Below are 17923 nucleotides of genomic sequence, written 5' to 3' on the forward strand. Positions count from 1 at the left end.
AGCTTATTGTCATATGCACAAACTACATGCAGCAGCATCACAGGCACATAGCATCATATAAGCAGCTTTCACAAGAAAGACAAATTATACACACTTTTTTCAAGAAAGAACACAATTAGAACAAAAAAAATGTCCATTTTAATGCAAAGTGATCAAAGTGGTCATAGTGTTGCTAAGGTGTAGTGATTAGGATTTTGCCAGTTGGTTCAGCAACTGAATGGTGAAAAGGAAGTAGCTGTTCTTGAACCTGGTGGTGTGGGACTTCAGGCTTCTGTATCTCCTGCCCTCCTGATATACTGGAATAGAAGACTTTATCTTGAGAGCAGATGTGACAAAGATGGAGAAATTAGGAGAAAGGGATGGCATCCTTGCAAGAGACAGGGTGGGAAGAGGTGCAGTCGAGGTAGTTGTGGGGGTATAGTAAACATCCGTGGATACTTTGTCTCCTGAGGCAGAGACAGAATCTAGAAAAGTGTCTCCATTTTTGCTTGCTCTCTCTCTGCCGGGAAAAGATAGATAGCTCAGGTCAGTGAGTAATTCTTGGTCAACCAAGCCAAGGAATCAACAAGAAACAATCAAGGCACTAACCAATGTGTTTCATCAAGCATTATATACAATTAACACAACAGGCAATTTGGTTTCCATTTCAACTCACAATTAGAAACCTTACCTTAAATCTTCTGATAGAAATGAACAATCACTTCCTTCATAACTGTAAATAATAGACCCAGGAAACTCCAAGAAGGGAAGTTTGTCCTCCAGAACATTTTTCTTGATACAAGAAACCTATAAAATAGTAAAACGTTTGTTTAAATTGTTACTGATCAAAACTTACCTCCCACTTCCTCCAATAAAAATATATTTTAATCTTTTATCCCAAAGAGAAGCCTCCCTAGAGTGATCGTCTAAACTAGTTTTATTCTCAGCTTCTGGTGTAGTCAATTGCCAAAGGAGAGAGCAAATTGATTTTACAGTGCAAGTTTTTCTTTTTCTTATGACCAGCAGGTACAACAGCATACATCAGAGAAAAGGACGTATAGTCCTTCCATTCGATGGATATATTCATTGCCCGACTTGTGTAGTGTTTCTAGCAATTTCTGATTTTAATTAAGCCATATTTGGAATATTGTACTGTTTCAAATGATCCCATTAAACAGTACAAAGGCTAAGGATTATATTTTTAATAAATTCATTACAATAATTAGTTATGGATAAAGGCTTGAGAAGGGAGTTTTCAGATGTACAATACTGGAGGCTAATCATGTTCTACAAGGACAAACTTTTTATAATACTGTTTTATTATTTCTATAGTTTATATTGCATATGTGTTGCAGCAGAAAACTTGTGAAATGTTATTCCCATGAAAACTAAGTCAAAAGTAATATTAATAGCATTGGAATCCAGATCTTACTAATTGCATCACTGCACCTTCTCCATACATAAACATAACATTCCTTCAAAGTCCACTCCTGTATGTTATGGCCAGGAGTTTTTTTTTAAAGAGTAAATTTTTTTCATGAAAAATATTATATCCTGATTAATGTGCTCTCAAAAATAAATTAGAAATCAAGTAATTAAAAGACCTTTCCAAAAAATGTAGTAACGAAGAACTGGTAGAAAATTTGTCAGTAATTCCAGTGTACCTTTAGCTGCTTATTAATTTCTTTTATTTCTTCAGATGCCATCCATTCAGGTAACTTGCGCTGCTGATCAGTCATCTTTTCACAATCTACTGCATTGTTTCAAGATTCTCTGCGCAAGAACGAATAATATAAAAACAGTGTGTTTCTAAAAAAAATCAAACAACTGCAGATGCTGGAAATCTGAAATAATAGAAGTTAACAAACACACAGGTCAGGCAGCATCTGTGGAAAGAAAAACAGTTAACATTTCAGGTCCAGGGCTCTTAATCAGAACTGGGAAAGAGAAAACAAGTTAGTTTTAGGTGGTAGAGAAAATGGGAGAGGATTGGGTAGAACGAAGGGGATATTTCTGATAGGGTGAGACTGGATGACTTAACTGCTAGTTAATGGCCATGCTGTCACTTGGTCTTACCCTATCAGAGATATTCCCTTTGTTCAATCCATCCTACCCCATCTGCCTTGCTACCAAAAACTAACTTGTTTTCTCCATTTCCCAGTTCTGATAAAAGGTCTCGGACCTGAAACTTCAACTGTTTCTCTTTCCACAGTTTCTGCCTGACCTGTTGAGTGTTTCACATATTTTCTATTTCTACTAAGCTTCGACATGGATTTTAAAAAGGAGAGCAATCAAAGTAAATGCTGGTCCCCTACAGGATGAGACTCAGGAATTAATAATGGGAAATTGAGAAATGGCAGATATTCTGCATAACTATTTTGGATCTATCCTCATGGTAGAAGACACTAGAAAGAATAATAATCATAAGGCTATAGGAAGGAACTTAAAACGATCTCTATCACAGGAGAAAAAATAATGAACAAAATAATGGGGCTAAAGGCTGACAAAATCCTCTAGACCTAATGGTCTAGAGGATTTTTAATAGGGTTTTTATTATAAGGGTTAGATTTTATATGGTTCTTTGTTAAGTTGTTTTATAAGTTTTTAATCAGGAATAGTGGGGGCTGGACTGCGCAGGTGCGTGACGTCAGCAGGTAAGGCGTGGGCAGTTTAAAAGGCAAACCGCCATCTCCAGCGGGCAGCGGAGTGACAGGTAGCAGAGTGTTTTGGGCTTTGGCTCAAGGGGCTTTGGTGTAAAGGGGTGAGGAAAGGTAGGTGACTTGAGGAAAGGAAGGGGTATGAGTGCGGTTTCGTTAAAAATTAAAATTGTATTTACAGCGTGGTAACAGGCCCTTCCGGCCCAATGAGTCCGCGCCACCCATTTTAAACCCCCATATTAACCTACCCGTACGTCTTTGAAATGTGGGAGGAAACCGGAGCACCCGGAGGAAACCCACGCAGACATGGGAGAACATACAAACTCCTTACAGACAGCGACGGGAATCGAACCCTGATTGCTGGCACTGTAATAGAGTTGCGCTAACCTACTCAGTGTCAGATGTGGGAGTTCCCGGAGTCTCCCTACCTCTGGGAAGGCTACATCTGTACCAGGTGTGTCAAGCTGCAGCTCCTGAGGGACCATGTTAGGGAACTGGAGATGCAGCTCGATGACCTTTGACTGGTCAGGGAGAATGAGGAGGTGATAGAAAGGAGTTATAGGCAGATGGTCACACCGGGGCCACGGGAGTCAGGCAAGTGGGTCACAGGGGGAAGGGGAAGAGTCAGGTACCAGAGAGTACCCCTGTGGCTGTACCCCTTGACAATGTACTCCTGGTTGAGTGCTGTTGGGGGAGACAGCCTACTTGGGGGAAGCAACAGTGGCAGTGTCTCTGGCACAGAGCCCGGCCCTGTGGCTCAGAAGGGTAGGGAAGGAGAGAGGAGGGCACTAGTGATGGGGGACTAGTTAGGTGGGCAGAGAAGCGATTCTGTGGACGCAGGAAAGAAACTCAGAAGGTAGTTTGCCTCCCAGGTGCCAGGGTCCGGGATGTTTCAGATCGCGTCCAAGATACCCTGAAGGGTGAGGGAGAACAGCCATAGGTCATGGTACAAATTGGTACCAACGACATAGGTAAGGAAAGGAATGAGGTCCTGAAAAAAAGACTACAGAGAATTAGGAAGGAAGTTGAGAAGCAGGACCTCAAAGGTAGTAATTTCTGGATTACTGCCTGTGCTAACTGACAGTGGGTATAGGAACAGAATGAGGAGGAGGTTAAATGCGTGGTTGAGGGATTGGAGTAAGGAGCAGGGATTCAGATTTCTGGATCACTGGGGCCTCTTTTGGGGCAGGTATGACCTGTTCAAAGAGGACGGGTTGCACTTGACTCCCAGGGGGACCAATATTCTGGCAGGGAGGTTTGCTAAGGCTACTGGGGAGGGTTTAAACTAGGATTGTTCGGGGGTGGGATCCAAACTGGAGAGACTGGGGAAGAGGTGTTTGGCTCTCAAATAGAGAAAGCTAGTAGTAGGTACGATAGGCAGGTGATAGAGAAGGGATGTGCTCAGACAGGTTTGAGATGTGTCTATTTTAACACAAGGAGTATTGTGAACAAGGCAGATGATCTTAGAGCTTGGATCAATACTTGGAGACATGATGTGGTGGCCATTACGGAGACTTGGATGGCTCAGGGACTGGAATGGTTGCTTCAAGTGCCTGGTTTTAGATGTTTCAGAAAGGACAGGGAGGGAGGTAAAAGAGGTGGGGGAGTGGCACTGTTGATCAGAGATAGTGTCGCAGCTGCGGAAAAGGTGGACGTCGTGGGGGGACTGTCTACGGAGTCTCTGTGGGTGGAGGTTAGGAACAGGAAGGGGTCAATAACTTTACTGGGTGTTTTTTATAGGCCACCCAATAGTAACAGGGATATTGAGGAGCAGATAGGGAAGCAGATCCTAGAAAGGTGCGAGAATAAGAGAGTTGTTGTGATAGGGCATTTTAATTTCCCAAACATCGATTGGCATCTCCAGACAGTGAGGGGTTTAGATGGGGATGAGTTTGTTAAGTGTGTTCAGGAAGGATTCTTGACACAATACGTAGATAGGCCTACAAGAGGAGAGGCTGTGCTTGATTTGGTATTGGGAAATGAACCTGGTCAGGTGTCAGATCTCTCAGTGGGTGAACATTTTGGTGATAGTGATCATAATTCTATCTCCTTTACATTAGCACTGGAGAGAGATAGGAACAGACAGACTAGAAAGGCATTTACTTGGAGTAAGGGGAATTATGAGGCTCTCAGGCAGGAAATTGGAAGATTAAATTGGGAACAGATGTTCTCAGGGAAAAGTACGGAAGAAATGTGGCAAATATTCAGGGGATATTTGTGTGGAGTTCTGCAATAGGCATGTTCCGATGAGACAGGGGAGTCACGAGAGGATACAGGAACCGTGGTGTACAAAGGCTATAATAAATCTAGTCAAAAGGAATAGAAAAGCTTACAAAAGGTACAGAGAGCTAGGTAATGTTAGGGATCTGGAAGAGTATAAGGCTAATAGGAAGGAGCTTAAGAAGAAGATTAGGAGAGCCAGAAGGGGGCATGAGAAGGCCTTGGCGGGCAGGATTAAGGAAAACCCCAAGGCATTCTACAGGTACGTGAAGAGCAAGAGGATAAGATGCGAAAGAATACGGCCTATCAAGTGCAGCAGTGGGAAAGTGTGTATGGATCTGGAAGAAATGGTGGAGGTACTTAATGAATACTCTACGTCAGTATTCACTACAGAAAAAGATCTGGGGGATTGTAGTGGGGGCTTGCAACGGGCTGAAAAGCTTGAGCATTTAGATATTAGGAAAGAGGAAGTGCTGAAACTTTTGGAAAGCATCAAGTTGGATAAGTCGCCAGGACCAGATGAGATGTACCCCAGGCTGCTGTGGGAGGCGAGGGAAGAGATTGCGGAGCCTCTGATGATGATCCTTGCATCATCGATGGAGGCGGGAGAGGTTCTGGAAGATTGGAGGGTTGCGGATGTTGTTCCCTTATTCAAGAAAGGGAGTAGGGATAGCCCAGGAAATTATAGACCAGTGAGTCTCACCTCAGTGGTTGGTAAGCTAATGGAGAAGATCCTGAGAGGCAGGATTTATGAACATTTGGAGAGGTATAATATGATTAGGAATAGTCAGCATGGCCTTGTCAAGGGCAGGTCCTGCCTTACAAGCCTGATTGAATTTTTTTGAGGATGTGACTAAGCACATCGATGAAGGGAGAGCAGTAGATGTAGTGTATATGGATTTCAGCAAAGCTTTTGATAAGGTACCCAATGCAAGGCTTATTGAGAAAGTAAGGAGGCATGGGATCCAAGGGGGCATTGCAGTGTGGATCCAGAACTGGCTGGCCCACAGAAGGCAAAGAGTGGTTGTTGAAGGGTCGTATTCTGCGTGGAGGTCGGTGACCAGTGGTGTACCTCAGGGATCTGTACTGGGACCCTTGCTCTTTGTGATTTTTATAAACGACCTGGATGAGGAAGTGGAGGGGTGGGTTAGTAAGTTTGCGATGACACAAAGGTTGGGGGTGTTGTGGATAGTTTGGAGGGCTGTCAGAGGTTACAGAGGGACATAGATGCAAAGTTGGGCTGAGAAGTGGCAGATGCAGTTCAACCCAGATAAGTGTGAAGTGGTTCATTTTGGTAGGTCAAATATGATGGCAGAATATAGTCTTAATGGTAGGACTCTTGGCAGTGTGGAGGATCAGAGGGATCTTGGGGTCCAAGTCCACAGGACGCTCAAAGCGGCTGCGCAGGTTGACTCTGTGGTTAAGAAGGGATATGGTGTATTGTCCTTCATCAATCGGGGAATTGAATTTAGGAGCCGAGAGGTATTGTTGCAGCTATATAGGTCCCTGGTCAGACCCCACTTTGAGTGCTGTGCTCAACTCTGGTCACCTCACTACAGAAAGGATGTGGAAGCCATAGAAAAGGTGCAAAGGAAATTTACTAGAATGCTGTCTGGAATGCGGAGCATGTCTTATGAAAGCAGGTTGAGGGAACTCGGCCTTTTCTCCTTGGAGCGACGGAGGATGGGGGGGAACCTGATAAGAGGTATATAAGATGATGAGAGATATTGATTGGGTAGACAGTCAGAGGCTTTTCCCCAGGGCTGAAATGGTGGCCACAAGAGGACATAGGTTTAAGGTGCTGGGGAGTAGGTTATAGAGGAGATGTCAGGGGTAAGTTTTTTTTTTACTCAGAGTGGTGAGTGCGTGGAATGCGCTGCCGGCAACAGTGGTGGAGGTGGATACGATAGGGCCTTTTAAGAGACTGTTGGATAGGTACATGGAGCTGAGAAAAATAGAGGGCTATGGGTAAGCCTAGTAATTTCTAGGGTAGGGACATGTTCGGCACAGCTTTGTGAGCTGAAGGGCCTGAATTGTGCTGTAGTTTTTCTATGGTTCTATAATGGTCTGCATTCTAGGGTCTTAAAGGAAGTAGCAATAAAGATAATGAATGTGATGGTTGTAATATATGAAAATTCCCTGGATTCTGGAGAGGTCCCAAGGATTGGAAAACTGCAAATGTAATGCCTCTAAACAGAAAAGGGAGAGATAGAAAGCAGGAAACTATAAACCAGTTAGCTTAATATCGAATCATTAGAAAAGTGCTGAAAACCATTATTTAAAAAGTTACAGGACAATCAAGCAGACTCAACAAGGTTTTATGAAAGAAGTAACATTTGACAAATATATTAGCATTCTTTGAGGATAAGAAGACAGGAAAGAGTGGGAATAGTAGGCCATCCATCCCTTCAAGCCTCCTCTGTCATTCGTCAAAATCTTAGCTGATCTTTTTTCTCAGCACTATCAACATATCCATTGATTCTAAAGATATCAAGAAAATTGATTTCTGCTTTGATTGAACACAATGAATAAGCCTCCAGAATACTCAAGGGTACAGAATTCAAAAAGTTCATCATTCTGAGTGAAGAAATATTCATCATCTCAGTCTTAAGTGGCCTAACCCCTGTTTTAAAAGAATGCATCCCGAGGGTCCTACACTCCTCAGTCAGGGGAAACATCCTCCCTGCATCTACCCTGTGAAACCCCTTAAGAATTCTGAAAGTGTCATCAAGATCTCCTCTCACTCTTAATCCCAGTATACTTAATCTCTCCTCATACCACAAACACAGTATCCCTAGAACCTCTCTTGGGAATTGTCATTGCACTTATCACATTGCAAGTATATCATTTAAGTAATAAACTATATACAATACTCCAGATGCAGTCTCACCAAAATTTTATGCAATTGCAATAAGACTTCCTTACCACTCTATTCCAATCCTTTCAGTTTAAAGGTTAACATATAATTTATGTATTAATTGCTTGCTGCACCCACATGAAAGCTTTCAATGACTGATGTATTAGCACACCCAGGTCTCTCTAAGCATCAACACTTCCCAGTCTTTCACCATTTAACAAATACACTACTTTTCTGTTAAAAGCACCAAAGTGGATGAGCTTACTTTTTTCCTTCATCCATGCTATATTCACTCAGCCTGTCCACATCCCTATGAATCCTTTTTACATTCTATTCCATGCTCACAATCCCAGCTAGTTTAGCACTGTCAATAAACTTGAAAATTTGACATTTGGTCCCCTTAGTAAAATCATTGATATGGATTGTAAATAGTTGGGGTGCAAGCACCAATCCCTGTGGTTATAGCCTGCCAACTTGATAGCAATTCACTTATTCCCACTCTTTGCTTTCTGTTTGAAAATCAATTCCCTCTCCATCAGTGCATTACCCAACCACACTATCACCTGATTTCATTTGTCCTACTTTGCTGAACAAGCTCCTGTGGGACTTTATTGAATGCCTTTCAAAAATCCAAATACACCACATCCACTGTTTCCCCCTTATCTATTTCACGTCACACTCTCCAAGGTTAATCAAACATTATTTTCCTTTCATAAATCCATGCTGACTCTGCTTAATCCTACTATTCGTTTCAAGATGTTCTCTTGTTACATCTTTTATTAAAGATTCCAGTATTTTCCCCAACACTGACATCAGCCCAACAGCAGCTCCCTGTTCTCTCTCCCTCCTTCCTTAGTGGGAGTGCATTTGGTACTCTCCATTGCACAGGAAAATTTTCCCAGAATGTACAGAACCCAGGAAGATGACAACCAGAGCACCCAGTACCTCAAAAGCAATCTCCTTCAAACCTCTAGAATATAGAACATTTGACGAGACCAACAGGGTTGATAAGGGGGAACCAGTAGATGCAGTGTATTTGGATTTCTGGCGGACTTTCAATGTGCCAATTAGAGCTCACAGAGTGGAAGGTAGAATACAGGCATGGATTAGGGAATGGCAAACCAACAGAGGACAGAGACTCGGTATAAATGAGTTATTTTTGGATTACTAATCAGTAACTAGTGGAGTGCCAATGGGATCAAGTGCTGGACCCTCAATTATTGATAATTTACATTAATGATTTAGATGAAGGGAACTAGCGCACTGTAGCCAAATTTGCCAAATGCATCAAGATAGGTGGGTTAGCAAGTTAAGAGGAGAAAAAAGTCTGCAATGGGATATCGGTAGGCCAAGTGAGTGGGCAATAAGTTGGCAGATGAAGTAAAATGTGAGAAAATATGAGGTTATACACTTTGGAAGCAAGAATGAAAAAGCAAATTATTTAAATGGAGCGAGGCCACAAAATGTTTAGGTAAAAAGGATTCTAAGCATCCTAGTATACAAAACACAAAGTATCCAAGTACAAGAAGTAATGAGGAAAGCTTAATTGAATGATGTTCATTATTGAAAGAGGTATGGAGCATAAAAGGAAGTAAGTTTTGATGCAGCTTTGCAGGACGCTGGTGCAACTCATTAGAGAACTGTGTATAATGTTGGTCTCCATACTTAAAAGGATATGTTTGCATTTGAGGCAGTGTAGAAAAGGTTCACCAATTTGATTCCTGGGATGACAAGGTTGATGTACAAAAAGACAGAGCAGGTTGGGCCTTTACTCATTAGCGTATACAAGAATGAGAGATGATCTTAATTAAACATATAGGATGCTTAAGGGTATTGACAGGGTGAATGCTGAGAGTATGTTTGTCCTATTGGGGTATCTAGAATGAGGAGCATAATTTCAGAAAATAAGCTGACCATTTGAAACAAATGGGGGGGGGGGTATTTTTCTCTCAGAGGGTCATGAATCACTGGAATTCTCTACCTCAAAAAGCTGTGGAGATGGAATCACTGAATATATTCAAGGTGGAGATTAACAGATATTTAAACTACAAGGGAGACAGCAATATGGGAAGTGCAGGAAAATGCAGAGATTTAATCAGCCAGGATCTTAACAAATTGCAGAACAGGCTCAAGAGGCCAATTAGCCCACTCCCACATTTGTCTCATATGTTCTTATAGCATTTGTTCATAACTGATCAACGTTGATAATTACCCAGTCAAGCAAATTTATGGAAAGATCCTGCCTATTGCATACTTGTTAATAACCTCATATTCTGACTTCACAGATAAGAAAGTGCACATCAGGTTTTGGTGGGGGGGGGGGGGGCGCAGTGGGTTGCTTTCTCTTTCTTTCTTTCTCAATCTCTTTATTAGTTTTCAAATTAATACAAATTAATATATAGCATCAATGTTTGTACATGTAATACAAAGAGATATGGATAACAATCATGGCATAGATAAACAAAGAACAATAAGATATAAAAAAAATCTGTAATCCAATGATATCTTAGTAAATTAATATAAAAGGAAAGAAAAAGATTTATTATATAAATTGAAAAAAAAAAGAAAAAAACCCAAATCGATAAGAAAAATTATAAACAATATAAACTAAACAGAAAAATTTCAAAAAAAAGAGAAAAAAAAAAGACTGGACTAAAATTTCTCAGTAGAAACAAAGCAATATTATGTCATCAATTCCATTCCTCTAAGTTGGAAAGTTATTGAAAGGGGATCTACATCATGTGAAAATATTGAATAAATGGACTCCAAATAACTTCAAATTTAAGTGAAGCATCAAGAGTACCACTCCTAATTTTTTCCAAGTTTAAACATGATATAGTTTGAGAGAACCATTGAAAAGTAGTAGGGGGTATTGGATCCTTCCATTTAAGCAAAATGATTCGTTTGGCCATTAATGTGACAAAGGCAATCATATGGTTAGCGGAAGCAGATAAATGGCCAGACTCTATCTTTGGTAATCCAAAGATTGCAGTGATAGGGTGAGGTTGTAAATCAATCTTCAATACATTGGAAATAATGTTAAAAATGTCTTTCCAATATTTTTCCAAAAGAGGACAGGACCAAAACATGTGTGTCAAAGAAGCCACAGTTGATTTACATCTATCACATACAGAATTTATATGGTTATAAAAACGAGCTAGCATCTTTGGACACATGGGTCCTGTGAATTACCTTAAACTGTATCAACTAGTGTCTGGCACACATTGAAGATGTATTAAATAAATGAAGAATTTTCTTCCAAGTCTCTGTAGGTAAAGATGTCTAGAGTTCACTTTCCCATTCATTCTTAATTTTGTCCAGTGATTCTGGACTTATTTTCATAATTAAATCATAGATTATTGCTATCAAGCCCTTCTGATAAGGATTAAGACCTAAATTTTTTTCCGTAGTTTCAGTTTTGTAAGGTGTCAGAAAAGAGGGTATAGTAGCTTTTAAAAAATTTCTAATCTGCAAATATTGAAAAAAGTGTGATCTAGGCAAATGGTATTTGTTAGACAATTGTTCAAAAGATGAAAAACAGTATTCAATGAATAAATCACGAAAACATACTATTCCCTTCCTTTTCCATATGGAAAAAGCTGAGTCAACTCTGGATGGATGAAAGAAAAAATTAGATTGAATGGGACTTGACAAGTTAAATTTATTCAATCCAAAAAATTTACAGAATTGAAACCATATTCGTATTGTATGTTTAACAATTGGGTTAATCATATGTTTACTTAATTTGGTAAGTGCAAAAGGGAGTGAAGCTCCTAAAATAGAAACTAATGAAAATTCAAGTACTGATTGGTGCTCAAGGTGTACCCATTTGGGGCATTGAATTACATCTAAATCTTGTATCCAAAAAATTAAATATCTGATATTAATTGCCCAATAATATAATCTGAAGTTAGGCAAGGCCATACCACCATCCTTTTTTAGTTTTTGTAAATATTTCTTACCTAACCTTGGGTTTTTATTCTGCCAAATATATGAAAGAATTTTAGAATCAATAGTGTCAAAAAAAGATTGCTTGAAATAAATATAAAAATGTTGGTAAAATATTCACCTTAATCGCATTAATTCGGCCTACCAATGATAAAGACAGTGGAGACCACTTAGTAAATAATTGTTTAACATGGTCAATTAAAGGCAGTAGATTAGCTTTAAATAAGTCCTTATGTTTCTTGGTAATTTTAACACCTAAATACATAAAATAGTCAGTTACCAATCTAAAAGGTAATTGCCTATAAATTGGGGTTTGCATATTCAATGGAAAAAAGTTCACTCTTATTAAGATTTAATCTCTTGCCAGAAAAAACACTAAACTGATCTAGTAGTGATGGTACTGTGGGGATAGATTCGTCCGGATTAGAAATATAAAGTAACAGGTCATCTGCGTGGAGAGATATCTTATGAATCATCTGTCCGCGAGTAATGCCACATACAATTGAAGAGTCCCAGAGTGCAATAGCCAAGGGTTCTAAAGCAATATCAAATAATAAAGGGCTTAACGGGCAACCTTGTCTAGTACCTTGAAAAAGCCTAAACAAAAGAGATCTTTGATTATTAGTAAGTATTGAAGCCATAGGTGCACAATAAATCATTTTAATCGCAAATATAAATTTAGAGCTAAAATTAAATTTTTGAAGTGTAGTGAATAGATATTCCCATTCGACTCTGTCAAACGCCTTTTCAGCATCTATTGAAACAACACATTCTGGAATTTGGGATGAAGGGGTATATATAATATTCATTAATCCCCTAATATTAAAATGTAAATAGCGATTCTGAATAAATCCTGTCTGGTCTTCAGAGTTAATTTGTGGAAGAACCTTTTCCAGTCTAAAGGCCAATATTTTGGGAAATATTTTTGGATCTACATTTAATAAAGAAATAGGTCTATAAGATGCACAATCAGTGGGATCTTTATCCTTTTTAAGAATTAAAGGGATAATTGCTTCATAGAAAGATTGTGGTAATTTACCCACTGATAGGGCATCTTTAAAAATTTTGGCTAACCAGGGAAGAATATCAGAAAAGGATTTTAAAAATTCAGCTGTATATCCCTCAGAGCCGGGTGCTTTACCCGAGTTCATTGAAAATATTACTTTCTTTATTTCTTCCTCCGAAATGGGAGCATCTAATTTAGAACATTCATTTAAAGATAGTTGGGGAATCTTCAGATCTCTTAAAAATTCATAATTAATGTAGGATCCTCAGGGGATTCTGATTGGTATAAAGAAGAGTAAAATTCTTGAAAGGATTTGTTGATTTGAACATGATCTATCATGTAGGTACCATCTGGTTTACGAATTTTATTAATCTGACACTCAGATAAAGTAGCTTTCAATTGGTTGGCCAATAATTTACCGGATTTGTCACCATGTATATAAAATTGACTTTTGTTTTTAAGTAGTAGATTTTCAATTGAAGATGTTAATAATAAACTATGTTGTAATTGGAGTTCTGTTCTCTTTTTAAAAAGCTCCAGATTCAGAGTATCAGAATATTTTTCATTTCTTTAGTCTTGTCAGCCAATATACGTATTTCGTTATTAGTTTGTTTTTTCAATCCAGCGGAATATGAAATAATTTGACCACGGATATATGCTTTAAAAGATCCCATATTATCCCACTGGAGAATTCTTCAGTAAAATTAGTTAAAAAGAAAAACGAAATCTGTTCTTTAATAAATTGGACGAAATCTGAGTCTTGTAATAGAGAAGGGTTAAATCGCTATTGTCTGACATCAAAGGATATGCCTGGTAATTTAATTGATAAAGTCAATGGTACATGATCAGAGATGGCAATTGCATCGTAGTTACAGTCCATAGTAAGTGGAGCTAACCTAGCATCAATAAAAAAAATCAATCCTCGAGTAGTTATGAAAAGAATGAAAATTCTTCATCATATGGGTGTAGAAATCTCCAAACATCTAAAATTCCGGATTCAACTAAAAGGGAATTAATAAAGACAGCGGATTTGTTTGGAAGTGCAGGATTTGACACAGATCTATCCATCGAAGGGTTTAGACAACAGTTAAAATCTCCACCCATAATCACAGTGTATTCATTTAAATTAGGAAAAAATGCAAACAGATGTTTAAAAAATTCCGGGTGATCTACATTGGGTGCATAAACATTAACCATAACAGTTATATTATGAAGCAGACCAGTAATTAATAAAAATCTACCATTTGGGTCTGATATTGTCTCATGATGAACAAACGAAATTGAAGAGTCTATATAAATAGAAACTCCTTTCACTTTTGCTTGTGAATTTGAATGGAACTGTTGATCCCTCCAAAATCTAAAAAAACGTTGATTATCTTTCTTCCTGATGTGAGTCTCCTGAACGAAAATAATCTGAGCATTTAGTCTATGAAAAACTTTTAAAATCTTCTTGCGCTTAAACGGATTATTTAAGCCGTTAACATTCCATGAAATAAAATTAAGTCTTATCCATTTTAACAGATTAAAAAACATGTAAAGGGTTAATCTTAGTATATCCGAGTCTACCAACAGGAAGTAAAAAAAAGGAAACGGATGTGACGACAATTTAGAAAAATTTGTAGTTTAGCCCAGAAGAAAAAAAACCTAAAAACAACCCCACCCCCCCTCCCCCAACAACCCGAAAACTGGCCAATAGGCAGCCAGAAAGCTACCCTCTAATTGAACTAACCCCAGTTCTATTGGTGGCAGTAGTCCAAATTGAAATATATGTAAATCAACCATGTTTTGTCTAAAAATAAACAACATAATCCAAACAGAGATATCAAACTAACAACAGTTGTGAGATTGAAACAGAGCCAAAGGGTGTTAACAGCCGACAATTAAAAAATACAGCTTAATAATTATTTCGAAAAGAAAGCAAATGATCAGTCATGCTGTTAAATTAATTATTATTATTAAAACAAAACATTAAAAATATTAAAAGAAGAAAAAGAAAGGTTTAAATCTAAAAATTAATTGGATAATAAAGCAAGTAGGTAGTAAATCAAAGGAAAAACACTGTGTTTCTTCTGCATTTCTTAGCTTCTAAAATTAAAAGCTAATTCAAAAGAAATTCCTTGGACAGATTTAAACCATTTACGAGATTTATCAGGTAATGAAATTCTCAACCTTGCTGGGAATAATAATGCAGGATAATAATTGCTTTGATAGACATGAGCCATAATTGGTTTGTAGGTCAGCCTTTCTTTCATAACTTCTGGGGTGTAATCTTCAACTATTCGAAACTTCCATTGTTTAAATTGAATCATTCCACATCTACGAGCGGTACAAATCAGGAGTTCCTTGACGCTGACATAATGGAATCTCAGTATTACTGGCCTAGGTTTTTGATCCGGAGCAGGTTTAGATCTTAATGCTCTGTGAGCCCTATCCAGGAAGGGCTGAACAGAGAATATTTCGGAACCAAACACATCGACCAAAAGATTAGAAAAGAATTCCGTAGGGTTACCAGTCTCGGTGTTCTCTGGAAAATTGATGATTCTTAAATTTTTCCTCCTGCTGCGTCCTTCCAGGTCGATGATCCTCTGTTGTTGCTTTTCCAGGTTTTGCTTGGTCATAATTAAGGCTTTTTCAAGTGAAAGGAGTTTGGCATCTCTCCCTTTACCAGCTTGGTCGAGTTCAGCAATTAGTTGCACTTGTTTGGCATTTTCCTGGATAAGAGTATTTTGCTTGTCTTCAAAGTCTTTTAAAATAGACTTCAATTCAGCAAAGCTCCAATCAAACTTTCTATCCAGTTTAGAAATAGCTTCCAAAGTAGGTTGGTCTCCAATACCTTTACCATTAGCAGAGGCTTTAGATCTGGTGGTCACTTTAACAGTTAAAGATCAAAATTAAACTTGTGCCAGTATTGTAAAAGACTTATTAAAGGGTGGTAAATGGTAGATTGAAAAGTGCCTGGACCAAAGCCAAGTTATGACTTAGTCCATCGAGCACCACCAACAGACTCTGCTTTAACAAATCATAATGGAACTGCCATTTTCATTTTGACCATACATCTTACAGTAGTATTGGAAAATGATTTCAAATACACGTCCCAAAAACAAATGAACACTGATCTTTACTTTCTTCAATACTTTCATGCACACCTAAAATGTGGTTATTTCAGATCTGCTCCACTGTTCAAGGCTGATCCAATAACACAAACCTTCCAACAGACAATGCTTGTGAACCGGTAGAAATTGCTTGACAAAAACACCAGAGTCCATTTAGCTCAGTATCCACTGTTCCTATTATTCACATTATGCTGCAATAATGGATGCTGTTTCCTAGACAGTCAGTTAATTCATGTGCAGCAGACATAGCATAAAGCAAGGAAAACCTCCATTATAAAGAGCTTTGACACCACAGGGCTAAAGTTATTTTTCCCTTCTTGGCGTGATACACCATGTTATAAATTATCCATATTCTATCTCCAAATGTTAATTACTGAAATAAATATATACTAATAATCCACTATCTCCCAAGAAAAGAATAAATCATCACAAATTATCTGACATGTTTTGAATTAACCAAATAACCAAAGGATTTATGGTCAAAGGGAGCTTGAAGCCATGCAGTAGTTCCAGAATTTCCATTTGTCTTGTCCGTTAAAACATTTCCAAGCATGGAAAGTCCACAAGTTCATTCAATACCTTTTTATTTTCCTCTATTTTGTTAATGGGTGGCAGAAAATGTTTTGTTGCAAGTTTATATTTTATTGTCTTTCCAATAAAATGTTATTTTACATGCCACTTCAATTTTCACGATACTGGGTAGCAAACACTTTCACGTGATAAGCTTCAATCCCAAATAGCTAGAAATGAAACTGGCTCAAGTTTTTTTTAAAAACTAACACTATCTTTATAAAAGAACTGCAGGATGCAAGATAAAAAAAAGGAAGGCAATTAAAATTAGCTCAAGAACTGTGGCGTCAAGCAGGGTGTCTTGACTTTAAGTTTTACTTCAAGGATCAGACCACATTATGACATTTCACACGGCATTATTGGGATTGCTGTCTTTAAGATGAAATGTTGTAAAGACCCCATTGTATATTCCAAAACAGAGCTAAGGCCGCTGACATTCTGCTTAATGGTTAACCCAACAGGATATTGTATATCATATATTCACGCAAGTAGAGGTGATGGGGCCTCAGTTCGGACCCGACACATTCACTCTGTCAGTGTATTTCCAGTACTTGCTTTTATCTCAGTTTAATGTCATGCCTGAAAGAAGACATCACTTCTGATTAAAACCTGGTGCACGCCTTCCCTGCTGCCATCCTGATAAAGTCTCTGGAGTGGGACGAAGTTGGTGGGGCACCCATTGGCGAGGAAAACAATACTGGCACAGTGATTATCTCTGCTGACTAGAGCTTTCTTAGATAAACAGCAGGCATCCAGAGTGTGGAGCGACTAGTATTGGTATATTATTGTCACTTGTACCGAGGTACAGTGAAAAGCTTGTCTTACAAACCGAATGTACAGGTCAATTCATTACACAGCGCAGTTACATTGGGTTAGTACAGAGTGCATAAATGTAGTACAGGTAAGAACAATAACAGTACAGAGTAAAGAATCACAGCTACAAAGGAAGTGCAGTGCACTAAGGTGCGAGGTCATAACAAGGTAGATCGTAAGGTCAGAGCCCATCTCACCGTTCAATAGTCTTATCACAGGTCAGCAGGTAAGCAATGACTGACATTAACCGTGCACGCTGAAGGCAACAGGAGAGAAGCTAATGGAAATAAAACATAAACTCAAGAGAAAAAGTAACTGAATCATGTCACACGATTACCAGATGATGGAGAGCACCAGCTCCCCCTCTCACAGCCCAGGCGCACCGCTCGGTTTCCCGCCAGCCAGGGACTCCCAACACTCGCCTGTCCCCACGTCCTGCGCCTCCGAAGGCGTTCCGTGCATGCGCACTAGCTCCAACCAGCCGGGCTGCCCAGCCACGTGATCAAACCGCGCACGCGTGCTCCCCGGGGAAGCGATCATCACTCGATTGATCAGGTCTAAATTTTCTTTCCGTCTCGGGTAACCCACCCAAGACAACATAGCACCGTTTCCCGCTGTGTGAATAAAGGAGAAAAAGTTCAAAGAAATAGGTTGGAACACACGGTGAAGCTTGCATTTCTATCGCCCTGTTGGGCGCACGATGAAGCGGGGGTTCACTTCATCGAGCGACGCGGCAGCCGCGACTGGAAGGGGCGGGCGC

At 39.1% G+C, this 17923-nt stretch overlaps 1 protein-coding gene across 1 annotated transcript in view; it reads right to left on the bottom strand.

Moving 5' to 3' along the window:
* The window catches only part of wrn (WRN RecQ like helicase), a 101560-nt gene that overhangs the window by 82642 nt on the left and 995 nt on the right, over window positions 1-17923 (bottom strand). Inside the window, 3 exon segments of the mRNA XM_052033168.1 lie at window positions 671-786; window positions 1644-1752; window positions 17501-17777. Coding sequence (XP_051889128.1) covers window positions 671-786; window positions 1644-1718 — 191 coding nt within the window. The 5' untranslated portion in view covers window positions 1719-1752; window positions 17501-17777.

This window comes from Pristis pectinata, chromosome 2, assembly GCF_009764475.1.
Source record: "Pristis pectinata isolate sPriPec2 chromosome 2, sPriPec2.1.pri, whole genome shotgun sequence".
In the NCBI taxonomy this organism is placed as follows: domain Eukaryota; kingdom Metazoa; phylum Chordata; class Chondrichthyes; order Rhinopristiformes; family Pristidae; genus Pristis; species Pristis pectinata.